The sequence below is a fragment of the Plasmodium malariae genome (assembly GCF_900090045.1).
Source record: "Plasmodium malariae genome assembly, chromosome: 9".
Lineage (NCBI taxonomy): Eukaryota > Apicomplexa > Aconoidasida > Haemosporida > Plasmodiidae > Plasmodium > Plasmodium malariae.
In genome coordinates this window covers 802,087-816,983 of record NC_041783.1, presented here as the reverse complement: position 1 = coordinate 816,983, position 14,897 = coordinate 802,087, and the positions used below count along the sequence as shown (strand labels likewise).

The 14,897-nt window shown below is 30.2% G+C and overlaps 3 protein-coding genes across 3 annotated transcripts; 2 read left to right on the top strand and 1 right to left on the bottom strand.

The window, feature by feature from the left end:
- Positions 1 to 925: 925 nt before the first annotated feature.
- Positions 926 to 1,898, top strand: PmUG01_09027300 (conserved Plasmodium protein, unknown function; the record flags this gene model as incomplete). Its single annotated transcript, XM_029004960.1, has 2 exons — positions 926 to 1,303; positions 1,683 to 1,898. The coding sequence occupies 2 exons, from the start codon at positions 926 to 928 to the stop codon at positions 1,896 to 1,898; spliced, it is 594 nt and encodes a 197-aa protein (XP_028861597.1).
- A 1,429-nt stretch (positions 1,899 to 3,327) lies between these two features.
- On the bottom strand, positions 3,328 to 8,058 carry PmUG01_09027200 (conserved Plasmodium protein, unknown function; the record flags this gene model as incomplete). Its single annotated transcript, XM_029004959.1, has 3 exons — positions 3,328 to 3,446; positions 3,694 to 6,254; positions 6,377 to 8,058. The coding sequence occupies 3 exons, from the start codon at positions 8,056 to 8,058 to the stop codon at positions 3,328 to 3,330; spliced, it is 4,362 nt and encodes a 1,453-aa protein (XP_028861596.1).
- Positions 8,059 to 10,974: 2,916 nt separating this feature from the next.
- Positions 10,975 to 13,650, top strand: MLH (DNA mismatch repair protein MLH, putative; the record flags this gene model as incomplete). The annotated part of the gene is made up of 1 exon (XM_029004958.1): positions 10,975 to 13,650. One exon carries the CDS (start codon positions 10,975 to 10,977, stop codon positions 13,648 to 13,650), a length of 2,676 nt encoding a protein of 891 aa, XP_028861595.1.
- Positions 13,651 to 14,897: the final 1,247 nt, after the last annotated feature.

Below are 14,897 nucleotides of genomic sequence, written 5' to 3'. Positions count from 1 at the left end.
TTTTTTATTTTATTATTTTAAGAATTTTTTATTTTATTATTTTAAGAATTTTTTATTTTATTATTTTAAGAATTTTTTATTTTATTATATTATGAGTTTTTTATTTTATTATATTATGAGTTTTTTATTTTATTATATTATGAGTTTTTTATTTTATTATAATTTTTTTTTTTTTTATGCCATATTATGATAGTAACCCGAGTTAACCGTTATATATTTTCCCACTTTTTTTTCCACTTCTTTCTCGATTTTATTTTCCATTTTATTTTCCATTTTGTTTTCCATTTTGTTTTCCATTTTTTCTTCCAATTTTTCCATGACATGTTCAGGTATTTCTATTGAATTATTTTAGTAATTTTATTTTCCCGTATTTTACAATTTTATGTATTTTATTTTTTGGTGTAATAAGATATATCATTTATTTTTCTGTGAGAATTATCTTATGACGTTGAAAAATTAATAAAGCTTAAATTATATTTTTGTATAGGTAGTCCCTATTTTGCTTAAGGGACGAGCGAAAAAAAATGCCAAAAACATTCCAAAAAATTGTAAAAAACATTCCAAAAAATTGTTAAAAACATTCCAAAAAATTGTAAAAAACATTCCAAAAAATTGTTAAAAACATTCCAAAAAATTGCCAAAACAATACCAAAAAAATACCAAAAAAATACCAAAAAATAATTTTAAAATGCCAGTAAAAAACTTTTTAAATTAAACAACCAAATTACGAACATAAGTCCACACAGTACACACATTTCATACCTGTAATAAAAAGTATGTATAAAAAGGCGCATTTATAAGTATGTAGTAAAGTTATAATACATGTACTGTATATTAAAGTAACAGTTAAGAGAAGATAGATATTGGAAATTCCGCGTAAACAAATTGTACGTACACGTTATACTTTTAAAAAGTAGTTTGTAAAATGGCATGTTTTAAGGTACCATCAAAGTATGTGTACCCAAAAGATATGTGTGAATTAATAAGAGAGTTAACAAACGTTATAGAAAAAAAAAAAATAGAAGATGTCGACAGGAAGAAATTATGGGATATAACAAATAATATGTATGATCAATGGGTAAAAGTAGCCGAATCAGAAAAAGAAAAAGACAAAAAAGATTACTTTAAATTAATTTCCTTTTTGACATTGCTTTTATCAACAAACTGGTTTACAGAAGAACAAGAAGAAATTGAATTTATAATTAATGAAATTTATTATAATTACATAGGAGTGGATGAGTCCTTCCCAGAGGACGAAATTACAAGAGCAATTGAAAATTCACTCGGTGCGGAAGTGAAAAAGGTATATCTACATAATGCAATGTCACTTTTTGCAAATTAGTGAATGAAAAATAGTACACACTCGATCAGACGTCGTTGTGTATGTCAAGTGTAGTCTTAACTGGTTTGCATATTATATGCACATATATATAAATATATATTCGCTGCTTATTTTGTCATATTTCGTTAAATTTTGTCATATTTTGTTATATTTTGTCATATTTTGTCATATTTTGTTATATTTTGTCATATTTTGTTATATTTTGTCATATTTTGTTATATTTTGTCATATTTTGTTATATTTTGTCATGTTTTGTTAAATTTTGTCATATTTTGTTATATTTTGTTATATTTTGTTATATTTTGTTATTTTTTTTTTTTTTTTTTTTTTTCCTGAACAGTGCATAATTAATAAGAATGCCCTTACTGTGGAATTCATAAAAGGTGATTACGGAGAGGGGGTTTTTGATGGGAAACTTGTGCTAGACATAAATGATGGTTTATTTTTGCACACACAAAAAGAAATTTTACAATATACTGGTAAATTACCTGTCGATTCCTACGAAATAGAGCTAGCTATTAATTCGTACAATTGGAAACAATATGAACAAAAGTAAAAATTAATTTTTTATTTTGTTACTATTATTTGGTCTCCTTTTATTTACCCACTTTGGCAAATTTAACTGTACTTTTTTTTTTAGCCGTTTCTACTTGTCATATGCATTTCGTTGTTCCTTATTTCGTTGTTCCTTATTTTGTTGTTCCTTATTTCGCTGTTCCTTATTTTGTTGTTCCTTATTTTGTTGTTCCTTATTTCGCTGTTCCTTATTTTGTTGTTCCTTATTTTGTTGTTCCTTATTTCGCTGTTCCTTATTTTGTTGTTCTTATTTTGTTGTTCTTCATTTCGTTGTGTATGTGCTTCTTCATTTGGGTGTTTCTTCGCGTCGTCATTTCTTTATTTGCATTTGCATTTGCATTTTTTTTTTTTTTTTTTTTTTTTTGATACATTCATGTGTCTTGTTTTATTACTTATATTTGGTATGCACTTTAATTCCACATTTTACTTAATCTTTTTTATTCATTTAAGACAATCCCAAAAAAAGAAGAAGCAAAATAAATATAGCTCACAACACATATAAATCTTCTGAAGATTTTGTTGTATACTCTATTTATGAATTTAAGGCAAATAAGAAAAAAATATTGAAAAACTATTAACTGAACATTTGAAAATGTATATTAATTTTTCCCTCTGCAAATTTTCTTTAAAAAATGTAATTTCTCAATTATCCCACATGTACGAATGAAGTTAAAAAATTTCGAAAGGGGTAATAAGGAACAAAAAACAAAAGAAAAAACAAAACAGAAGAAACGGAACAGAAGAAACGGAACAGAAGAAATAGAACAGAAGAAATTGAACAGAAGAAATAGAACAGAAGACGCGAAACAGATGAAACAAAACAAAATAACAAAAACAAACGAAAAAATAAAAATGAAGAAACAAAAACAAACGAAAAAACAAAACTGACGAATAATATCAATGGACAAATGCAGTTGTAATTTAAAAACATCAAAAAAAAAAGCAAATAACGCGAGAAAAATATTATTTCACTAAAAAAAGCAGAAACGCATATGCAGAACAATTGATTATAACTACAAATTGTCATATGGACAGCAAAAAAAAAAAAAAAAATTAAAAATTACCCAAAAGAGTAAGGTGACACACATAATATGTGCACGTGTAATATATACATGAGTATGTATGTTTATACACTTCTGCTCATGTGTGAACAAATACGCAAATAAAATCATGTATCAACAGCTACGTTGGTACAAAACATATACTTCTATACCGAAGCACATTCAGTCAATATCTCCAAAAAAATTTCTAACCCAATTATTTCGGTCAATATGTTCCAAATGTTTTAATTTAATGCTTTTTTCTTTTTTTGCACTTCCATTATGTAAACTTCCATCATGTGAAGATGAATTATATTTGGAATCATGATTTGTATTATCTGTTATCTTGTTTGTTATTTCCATATTATCTTATAACTTCAAACCTGTACAACTTTTCATAACGTTCACATTCGCTTGTTTTAATTTTAAGTAATTTCCGCCCCCAAACCCGTCGTTTTTCTTGAGGAAATTCCTAGCATTAGACGCTGCTGCAAATTATAAACGTTCGAAAAAATAAATAAATGATATATTACATATCACATATGTGTATATATATATATATATATATATACATAATAACATGTACAAACGTAAGAGGAGCAATTCACAGCCATATCACAAAAATTGGTACACAATTTCACTAAACGGATGAAATAAAAGTGAGCAACACAAGCTCTTCATTGTTATCATTGTTTTCACTGTTATCATTGCTTTCACTGTTATCATTGCTTTCACTGTTATCATTGCTTTCACTGTTATCAGTATAATCACTTCTATCATCGTTGCAGTTACTTTTTTCGGCACTTTCGATCATCAGAACTTGAGTATTCTTCCTATTGACGATCTCCGTGTCGCTCATGCTTCCTTGTTCCTCATATGATGAATTTACGTATTTGCTTCCATAACTACTCATACCTGTAAATGAGCGTCTTTCATTTTTCTGTGGGCTCTCTTGTTGATTATTAAGTATGCTATTAATATCAAAACAGTTAGTTTTATTATCCTCCCCAGTATCATCCTTATTATTGTTGATGTTCGCTTTTTCTTCGTCATTTCGCTTCTTTATTGATACTTTAATTCTAAGAGGGTGGTTAATATAGTGATCTGTCTCGTTCATCTTTGTATACTTATCATTGTTTAAAATTTGATTTCCCACTGTTACGTAATTCTTTGTTATCTTTTTATCTGTCTCTTCCAATGCGCGATGATGGATTTTTGCCATCGTACTTAAAACATGGACTTCACTCTTATTGTCTATGGCATCTGCATCTGCATCTGCTTCTATAACTAATGGATCATTCAGAGAATTCCCTAAATTCAAAATTTCTCTTTTATTTATTACATCACTAACACTGCAGTCGTTGTTATTACTTGCATTATTGTCATAAATATAACTGTTGGTACTCTTCAATTTATCCCATTCATTTGTATAATTTTTTTTTTTTACACTAGAATTTTCTTTTAACAAAGTTTTCTCAATATTATAGGTAATTTTGAAGATATCATTTTTTCCCCTCTGATCTTTCTCTTCATCATAACTGTGTTGTTTGTAAATATTTTTATTACATCCCATTTTTTCACTAATGTCATTCTGTTCGTTATCACTAGAGTAGTCGCTCTCATCGTACCTGGATTTATCTGTATGACCATTTTTTCCCCCATCTTCCTCACCGCTATCAATATTATTAGTAACTCCATCGCCTTGTTCTTTTTTCCTCTTATTTTTGGTACCATCCCCCTTAGTATACTTCTTAAACGATTCAATGCTTTTTTTCAGTATGTCCAATTTTGCTGCTCTATTTTTATAGGATAAGGATCGATGTCTTTGTTTTTCCTTCTTATTACCATTTATACAGCTCCTATGAACTGCTTCTTTCATTGGTTCCTGGGAAAAACTGGCAATATCGTTTTCAACATTATTTGGGTTAAGAACGCTGTTATAATAATACACTTTCTTTTTTTCCTTGTCTAATGATAAATATTTTTTTTTTAAAAAAATATCCTTACTGTTATGAACATTTAGATCCTTCTTACTATCTGAGTTATTATTTTTTTGATTCGTATACATTTTTTCCTTTCCTCCTTGTTCACTATAATTTCTTTTTTTAAATAAACAAATATTGCTTTTTTCGTCCCATGCCTGTAAATCAGAAGAGAACATTTTGACACGGTTGGGGTGATATGCATAAATATTACTACTATTATTTGCCTTATCCTTCTTTCCATTCCCATTATTCAATAAAAAATCGTTATAATCGCCATGATGATTGGAACTAGCGCATATATTTCCACCCCAACTATCACTGTACAAGTATCTCCTTATACGTGCGGTGTCAAGTTCCTCTTCGCTACTCGTATAATTGCCATAATACATACTTCGCAAATTATTGGCATGATATAGACCGCTATCCTTTAGTATGCTTCTATTCCGTAATAAGCTTGTAAATGTATTTTTAAATTTCAATTTTTCATATAACTCTTTTTTTTTCTCTATATATAATTTTTTTAATAAAAATTTATTTATAATTTTCGATTTCTCATATTCCTTATCAGCGTAACTCTCTTCGCTTGGATCTGTTTCGCTTCTTAAAAAGTTCTGCTCTTCATACCCTTCGCTCATTTGTCCATGTATATGTCTACGTATGTAATTATCCCTATTTATTTGCCTATCTCTGTGTCTTCTGCATATTTTTAAATCGATATCATCCGTACCTTTTCCTATTACTTTGTACTGGGGGCAAACTTTCTCACCAGTAGCAGTTGAAAGAATACCAGCAGTACGTAGAGGATTGTTTATTTTCTTATCTCCATATATTATAAAAGGGGTATTACATTTAATTGAATCTCCTGCATTATCATTGTTTAATACATGTATGTCCTTTTTGAAGGGGATAAATTTATTATTTTGTCCACCTTTAACTGAGTACTGTTGAATGGGTACCTTCACAATGGACACTCCCCCGTTTGGCATTCCCCCAATTGGTGCACAGCCACTCATCTGCTTCTCTATTTTCGATCGATTAGAAAAATTGTATTTATAATATTTTAAAGGAAATTTAAAAAAAAAGGGGGAATGATGGTTATTCATTTTGTTTAACAGATTCTGAGATTCTTTCACTTGAATACTCTTATTATAGTTTATAATATTCTGAGCAAAATCAAATTTTTTCCCTCCTGGAACTCTTTTATTAACACTATTCTTCTCTTTCTCCTCACGTTTCTGCTCCTTTTCTTCGTTCCGTTCACCAAGTTCGGGATATGCTTCACCTGGACGGTTTCCACCTCCACTCACCCGGCTGTCCTTACTCATATGGATGTCGCTACTTACCCGTCTGTCGCTACTCACCCGTCTGTCGCTACTCACCCGTCTGTCGCTACTCACCCGTCTGTCGCTACTCACCCGTCTGTCGCTACTCACCTGTCGCTACTCACCCGGCTGTCGCTACTCACCCGGCTGTCGCTACTCACCCGGCTGTCGCTACTCACCCGGCTGTCGCTACTCACCCGGCTGTCGCTACTCACCCGGCTGTCGCTACCCCGCCAGCTGCTGCTACCCTCGGTGGTATAGTCACATCCGTCTGAACGCTTTTCCAGGTTATACGAAATTTTAAATTTTAATTTTTCTTCATTGTCTTTTTGTTCCTGCCTTAGCAAAGCTGCAGTAATTTGATTGTGCCCCCCTCCTTTCTCCTCATTTTTGCACTTATGAACCTTGCCCAAGGAAGGTTCGCTAACTGTGTCGGATTTCTTTTTATTTAATATATGAATAACATCCTCAAGGTCCGAATCAATGGTATGCGATGCTTCTCTCTTCATACATTCATCATCGTTCGTTTGTACTTGTACATCTTTAAAAAATTTTTTTTTTGTTTGAAAAATGCTTTTACCCTTGTTAAGATCTTTATTGTTTTTAATATCAAATGTTTTTAAGGTAACTACTCTATTGGAGGTGTCTATAAGAGAGATATGAAAATTTTCTTCTTTTTTCTTGACATTTGTTTCCTTCGTTGTTTCACAAGTCAAACCATCTATATCTTTTTCAAGTAGATTTATTTTTTTTTTTTTTAGATTATTTTGTATGATAATATTTTCTCCTTTCTCATTTTTTTCAATAATTGGCATTTTCTGTTTTTTTAAAATATTAAGTGTATGTAATTCGTTGTTCTCGTGATCTGAGTTATTAGAAACATATCTATTCTTGTAGCATCTTAAGATTATGTTACTTGGATCATATAATTTTTCGTACAGCTGACTATGATTTATGGTATTTGGGTTTAACACTTCAATCATGTTTTTCCTTTCTGGTTCAAAGTACTCGTACATTTTATTTCTGATTGTTGAATTGTTATGTGAAACGTTTTTTAGGTAACTGTGCAGGCACTTTGTATCCTTAATCTCGACGAGCAGCTTACTCTTGATAGTGCTCAAGGGTACATCCGTTCGCTCTGCCTTTTCGGCTCCATACAGCTCTACATTTTCTACCCCTTTTTGCTCTACCTTTCCTTCTCCTTCCTCTTTATCCCTCTTCAATCCTTCGGATGCGCTGTGTTCCTCTTTTTGATATCCCCTTTGCGCATTATCCGCTTCTCTTTCTTGCAAATAAAGCAGCTCGGGATATAACACATAATGAGGAGAAGTCTTCAAATAGGATGGTATTTTAACATTTGTATTTTCTTCAAACTTAATTGATTTGACAGCATTGGACAATTTACTCATTTGAAAATTGCTTTGAAGACTACCAACAGCAGTGTTATAAATCTTATTTGTACTAACGATTTTATCATAAAATATTCCATTTGAAAATTCCTTTTGTAACTCATTACAGATTAACGAATTGTTGTTTAACTTTGTATTATTATGTAATTCCTCATTACTATTTATGAAATCAAATATGTTGTTTGCAAATTTTTCTTTATGTACATAATCATTTATTTCCTCCTTTTCATCATACTGCTTTATTTGACTATATCCCAAAGGGCTACTAGTTTTTAAGATACCATCTGAATTCTTTAATATGTAAGAAGAACATAATAAGTTTTCTTTAATACTATTAGTAGATCTATTTCTTGCGAATTCAAATTTACTTTTTGCACTTGTCATTTTTCATTTTTGTTTATTGTACAACGCTGTCTGTTCGATGTTCTTTTCTTTTACCACCGTTGGATGTATATCCCCTTCATGCGGGCACGATACACGCATGCACATGTGTAAGTGTGTATATATGTGTGTTATTATGCAAGTGCGTATGTATAATTATATGAGCATATATTCCTAGATGCACCCATATACGTGAATACCTACATGAATGTACACACACAGTGTCCAGAAGATTTATTCTTTGCAAAAAGGATGTTATATACATATATATGTTCGGGAGTTATATTCTGCATCTACCTTTTGGTTTAAAAAGTGGTATTACTCGAATGGTAAACAAAATGAAACAAATGTACATATACATACGGAAACATAAAATGTGGAACACTTAAACAAGCTTCCCATATGTTTGTCAAGACACAAATACAGGCAGGGGGGAGGGACTAAAGAAAGACAATACAAAAAACAAAAACATAAAAATATGAAAAATATGTAGTAAAAATATGAATAAAAAGGGGGAGAGTTAAATATTCTTGTTTTCCACCCATCTGCAAAAAAATGAAAAATAGGATTAATTTTCTTAAAAATAGCTATTTTTATAAATGGGGTGTAGGCAGAAAATATAAATCGACAAATTGTTCATGCACTTTATAAAATTTCAAATATTTATTCTTTCAAATATTGGATTACGGTTGGTCGCGAGTTTGCGTAATCGCTATAAAATGAAGAGAAATAAAATAATGGACTGAAATAAGGCAGGTGCAGTGAAATGAAATAATGGAGTTGAGTAAAATAATGGAGTGAAATAAAATAGGGGAGTGAAATAAAATAGGGGAGTGAAATAAAATAGGGGAGTGAAATAAAATAGGGGAGTGAAATAAAATAGGGGAGTGAAATAAAATAGGGGAGTGAAATAAAATAGGGGAGTGAAATAAAATAGGGGAGTGAAATAAAATAGGGGAGTGAAATAAAATAATGGAGTTGAGTAAACTAAGGGAGTGAAATAAAATAATGGAGTTGAGTAAAATAATGGAGTTGAGTAAAATAATGGAGTTGAGTAAAATAATGGAGTTGAGTAAAATAATGGAGTGAAATAAAATAAGGAAGTGAAATAATGAATTAAAATAAAGGGTAAAAATGGCAGGGTGCGAAAAAGTAAAAAATTTAGTAGTGCAACAAGGAATACTCCATAAACGTTTTTATGTAAAATGGGGTATACAAAAAAAAAAAAAAAAAAAAAATCTGGAGTTTCTTTTTCTCAAAAACAATTTTTCTTATTTTTTACAAATTCGAATAGGCATAAGCGTACATACATATACATATATAAGTGTACTTGCACATATATACTTTTTAACAAGTTCACGTTCGAAGGGGAAATTTCAAAATTTCTCATGTATTCTTCTCTCTTCATAAAGTTTTTAAACGATATATATTCAGTAAACTAAAATAAAATAAAATAAAAAAAAAAAAAGTATGAAATTATGAACATAATGTATACATATATATTCCATCAAGATACATAAACTTACACACATAAAGGGGTCACTCCCCCTAATATGGTATTAAAAAAAAAAAAAAAAAAAAAAAAAAAAAAAAATGCATTACACCGTAAGGATGAGCAAGAGATTCATAAAACGAGATACTCACTTTTAAAAGGAGGGAAATAATCAAATAAATCGGAAGAAAAAATAAAATACTTACGCAAAAATAATGATATAAATTTTCAAATTAAATAGGGAAGCAAAACAGGAAAGTGAAAATTTCAAATTAAATAGGGAAGCAAAACAGGAAAGTAAAATTTTCAAATTAAATAGGGAAGCAAAACAGGAAAGTAAAATTTTCAAATTAAATAGGGAAGCAAAACAGGAAAGTAAAATTTTCAAATTAAATAGGGAAGCAAAACAGGAAAGTAAAATTTTCAAATTAAATAGGGAAGCAAAACAGGAAAGTAAAATTTTCAAATTAAATAAAGAAGCAAAACAGGGAAGTAAAATTTCTTTCTTGTCTCCCGTTGTCCACATAAAATTAACGAAACAATTGCCACTTAAAAGAAAAAACACAGGCAAAAAATATCTACTATTATATTTTTTTATCCTTTTTGGAGAAAACATAAAAGGAAGGTAGTTCTAACGTGAACAAAAATAAAGTTTTGCATACATGTATGGGTGAAGAAGCGGGAAATGCTTCCTTTATTTCTTTTTTTTTTTTTTTTTTTTTTTTTGTTCGATACGATCATCACAACAGCAAATGAAACAAAGAACATAAAACAGTTAAGGGGAGAACAGTTTAAAATGAAAGTTTGGGCGTATAATGAGCGGGGAATTATTAATATGAAGGCAGATACTACGAAAAAAAAAATAAATCTGTCTGGATATAGTGTAAATAATTGCTTATTTACGCCATCGTATGGTACGAAAAATTATTTATTTATTTTTTTTTTCATTTATTAAAATTGTTCAAGTTTACAGAGGAGCGCACAATTTTGAAAAATATAATTACGAAGTGGTTTCCCAACTTTGTTGTGCGTCCCTCTTCCGTTCCATTTTAATTCTTTCGCATTTGTTTCTGTTTCCTTTTCCTCAGCAAGACAACTTGAAAAAAAAATTAAGTGCTCACAAGAATTTTCTTCCGGCGAACAGGTTTGTTTTATTAAATAAATGCAGTATTATATAAGCAGTATAATACTACGTTAGCCGCATCATACTATGTTAGCCCCATCATTCTATGTTAGCCGCATCATTCTATGTTAGCCGCATCATACTATGTTAGCCGCATCATACTATGTTAGCCGCATCATACTATGTTAGCCGCATCATACTATGTTAGCCGCATTATACTATGTTAGCAGTACAACATTACGACAACAGAATAATACTTGAGTAACATCACAATACAGCATATACAGTATAATGCGCATTAAACATGACAAGTAACAACATCAATGGAGATCGTAACAACAGGGGGAACCCCTCCGATGAAAGACGAATAATAAAACTTGCAGAAGAGGATATAAACAAAATAGCAGCGGGTGAAGTTATAATAAGGCCATGTAACGCTTTGAAAGAGTTAATCGAAAACAGTCTCGATGCTAATTCAACAAGTATTAGTGTTCATTTAAATAAAGGGGGGTTGAAATCTCTACAGATAATTGACAATGGGGATGGTATACATAAAGATGATTTACCAATAGTGTGTGAAAGATTTACAACAAGTAAGATAACAAATCATAAGGATATAAGAAATATCAAGACATTTGGTTTTAGAGGAGAAGCATTAGCATCTATTTCGTATGTTTCTTATTTAACAATAACTACTAAAAAAAGGAACTCTCCGTTTTGCTATACATGTACTTATAAAGATGGAAAACCAATACAAAAAGAGCCAACAATTTGTTCAGGTAAAGATGGGACGATAATACGATTCGATGATTTATTTTATAATATGCAAACAAGATTAAAAACGTTAAATCATAATGATGAATATAACAGATGTTTGGAAGTTTTGCAAAAGTATGCTATTCATTACCCGCATGTTTCTTTTACATGTAAAAAGTGGTTAAGTAATACCGTTGACCTGAACACGCAAAATATGGGTAAGGGCATAGGAGGACTAGGAGGAATTTACGTTATAAAAAATAAAAAAAAAGAAAAGTTCGAAAGTATTGTCAGGGAAGAAGCGAATGTAGTTGGTACAAGGGTACACGAAGAAGGACAGGCCAGTAGTACGAGAATGCACGAAGAAGCAGAGCATAGCATAGGGAATTATGGTGAGGAAAAAATTACCAATGCAGCTGAAGATTATTCTGTATTTGAGAAGAAAATATTAGAAGAGGAAAAATACTTGGATGAAAATTATGAAAAGCACTTGAATAATGTGAAATCGGTTATACAAAAGATATATGGTAGAAATATTTCTAGAGAGTTAAATAGTATATTTATAAAAGAAAATATTCCGACCTTTTTTAAATGTTATGGTTTAATAAGTACTCCTAAATATGTCGGTAAAAAGGGTACTTACATTTTTTTTATAAATGATAGATTAATTGAATCCAATATTATAAAAAGAACATGTGAAAACCAGTATGCAAACTTCATACCAAAGGGTAACTACCCATGGGTGTACTTGTCATTACGACTAAAGTATGATATTGTTGATATTAATGTGCATCCTACTAAAAAAGAAGTACATTTCTTGTACCAGGAAGAAATAGCTCAGTTGATATCCAAAAAAATTGAAAATTTTTTAAAAAATGTGTACAATATTAGATGCTTCGGTGTGCCCACTTCAAATCTTATGCAAACCACATTCAACTTAACATCAGCAAAGGGAGGTGTAAAGAATGAGCCTCTTACCAGCGCCTCTAGTAGCATCTCAAATATGAATGGAAATGTGAAAGGAAATACCACCCCCAATATCTCCGTCAGTGGCGAGACAACCAAAAAAGCGGTGGATACCAAAAGAGTAAGAACAGACCACAAGCAAATAACCCTGACAAACTACTTTGTGAAAAAAGAGGAGCATAAAAAGAACAACAAGGAGGACAGGTCATTAGTAGTATTTGAAGATAATAATGAATATGAGGTGTTAAAGCTGGAAGCACCGAAACCTGCTCTATTTAATGTAAATGTAGATAAGCATGTTAGTAATACAAGATATAATAGAAAATATACATGCGAATGTGATGATATATCCAGTATAAGAAAATTAAAAAAGATATGTGAAGAAAAAGAAAAGAAAGAATTAACTGAATGTTTAAAAAATTCAATTTATGTCGGAGCTGTTGATAGTATTCATAGTTTAATTCAATATAAGGAAAAATTATTAATGATAAAAATGCCTTTAATTATTAAAGAAATAACTTATCAATCTATTTTAAATAGAATAGGTAGAATACCCCCTTTTAAATTTAACCCTCCTATACCTTTATACGATCTGTTACTAGTTGCTGTGAATAATTATTATTCTGGATATTATGAAAATCCTGACTATGTTCATAAAAATATGGAAAGAATATGTAACGATTTAGAACAACTATTTTATTCATATATAGAAATGTATACCGATTATTTCTCTATCATTATTGAAGAGGGATGTGTAGTAACTTTTCCCGCATGCTGTGGGGAATATTTTCCTGGACAAGAATTTTTACCACTCTTATTTTTAAGACTAGCTACACAAATTGATTATGAAAATGAAATTAATTGTATTAATGGCATATGTTATTTACTAGCCAATTTTTATTCAAAAATTACTCTCTTGGATGACCAGGAATGGACATTTCAAGATGATCTACTTATGATAAAGGAAAACGAAATGAATATGTTAATGAATAAATCGCATGAGAAAAAAGAAGCATCATCAACTAACACAGAAAATGAAAACTACCTTTTTGACAATTTACTAGGAGACGAAACAGTTATTGATGTCAACAAACATTTAGCAGTCTCTAAAAACATTAACTTGGTTTTTGAAAAATATTTTTTCCCCATGATTCAATTAAATAATCTGATGAGAATTCCACACACCTTTTCGAACAACGGGTATATAATTGAATTGACCTCGTTAAACCAGTTATATAAAATTTTCGAACGGTGCTAATGCAGTTATTCGTATGTAGCTAACACCGAGGAAGATGGGCCTGCTGAGCGATGGTAAGGAGGAGAACAGGAGAAGAGGTGACAAAAAGAGAGGGGAAAAAACAATGAATGATGCAGAATGAACAACGAAGAAATAAGAATGAAGAACGAAGATCGAAGGATGAACAATGCAAGAACTATTCAACGTAGGAAACGGCATGCCGGTTCCATACATCTACCACATGATAAACCCATCGCCAATATTTTGCTCTTTATTGAGCAAGAAACAAACAAAGGATAGCACTGACAAGGATAAAAAAACAAAAAAAAAGAGTTGTAGTTTCCCCCCCCCCCACGTTTGACAAGTGGATATAGTATTCTTCCAAAAATTGAATATATCTCACCGTAAGACTTGCCTCAGAGAATTTTTTCCTGACCTTGTCATGCGAAATGATAAATTATTTTAAATTCATTAAAATAAATTATGCTCATTTTGTTAGCGAAAGAAAAAAAAAATATATAAAAATAACCCCTTCCCCTTTTTAATTTTCCATCTTCCATTCTTCATCATCCATGTTTCACTTTTAAGACAGCTTATTTGCATAACCTTTGCTTATTATTTTTAAATTTAAGAAAAATTTTAAAAAGCTTTTAAATTTCTTTTTTTTTTTTTATTATTTGCATTTTTGAACTTTTGCATTTTACCGTTTTGCCATTATGGCATTATTCCATTTTACCATTTTGCCATTATTCCATTTTACCATTTTGCCATTATTCCATTTTACCATTTTGCCATTATTCCATTTTACCATTTTGCCATTATGGCATTATTCCATTTTACCAATTTGCTATTTTTGTTTTTCTTTTTCAATATATGTATCATATCGCAAGTCAATAGAATAAAGAGCATTTGTTCTGTGGTAAAAAATATTGAAAAACGCCAATTTATCGAATCACGTATAAGCTAATTCTTTCAAAATGAACTTAAATTGTATAATGAAGCAACGGAATAAAAAAAGAAAAAATTGAAAATACAGAAAAAAAGAAAAAAATTATGAACAGTTCATATTTAACCAAAATGGAAAAAAATTTATGCATAGTTCACTTTTGTAAAAAGAAAACACTAATTTTTTTTATCTTTAAATTACATGATAATAGAACGGCAAAGTAGATGGGTGAGGAAAAAAAAAAAAAAAAAAAAAAGGAATAAAAACATGTACATTTACCTTATTCTTTTATGATACAACATATTTGTACTGTCACACTCCT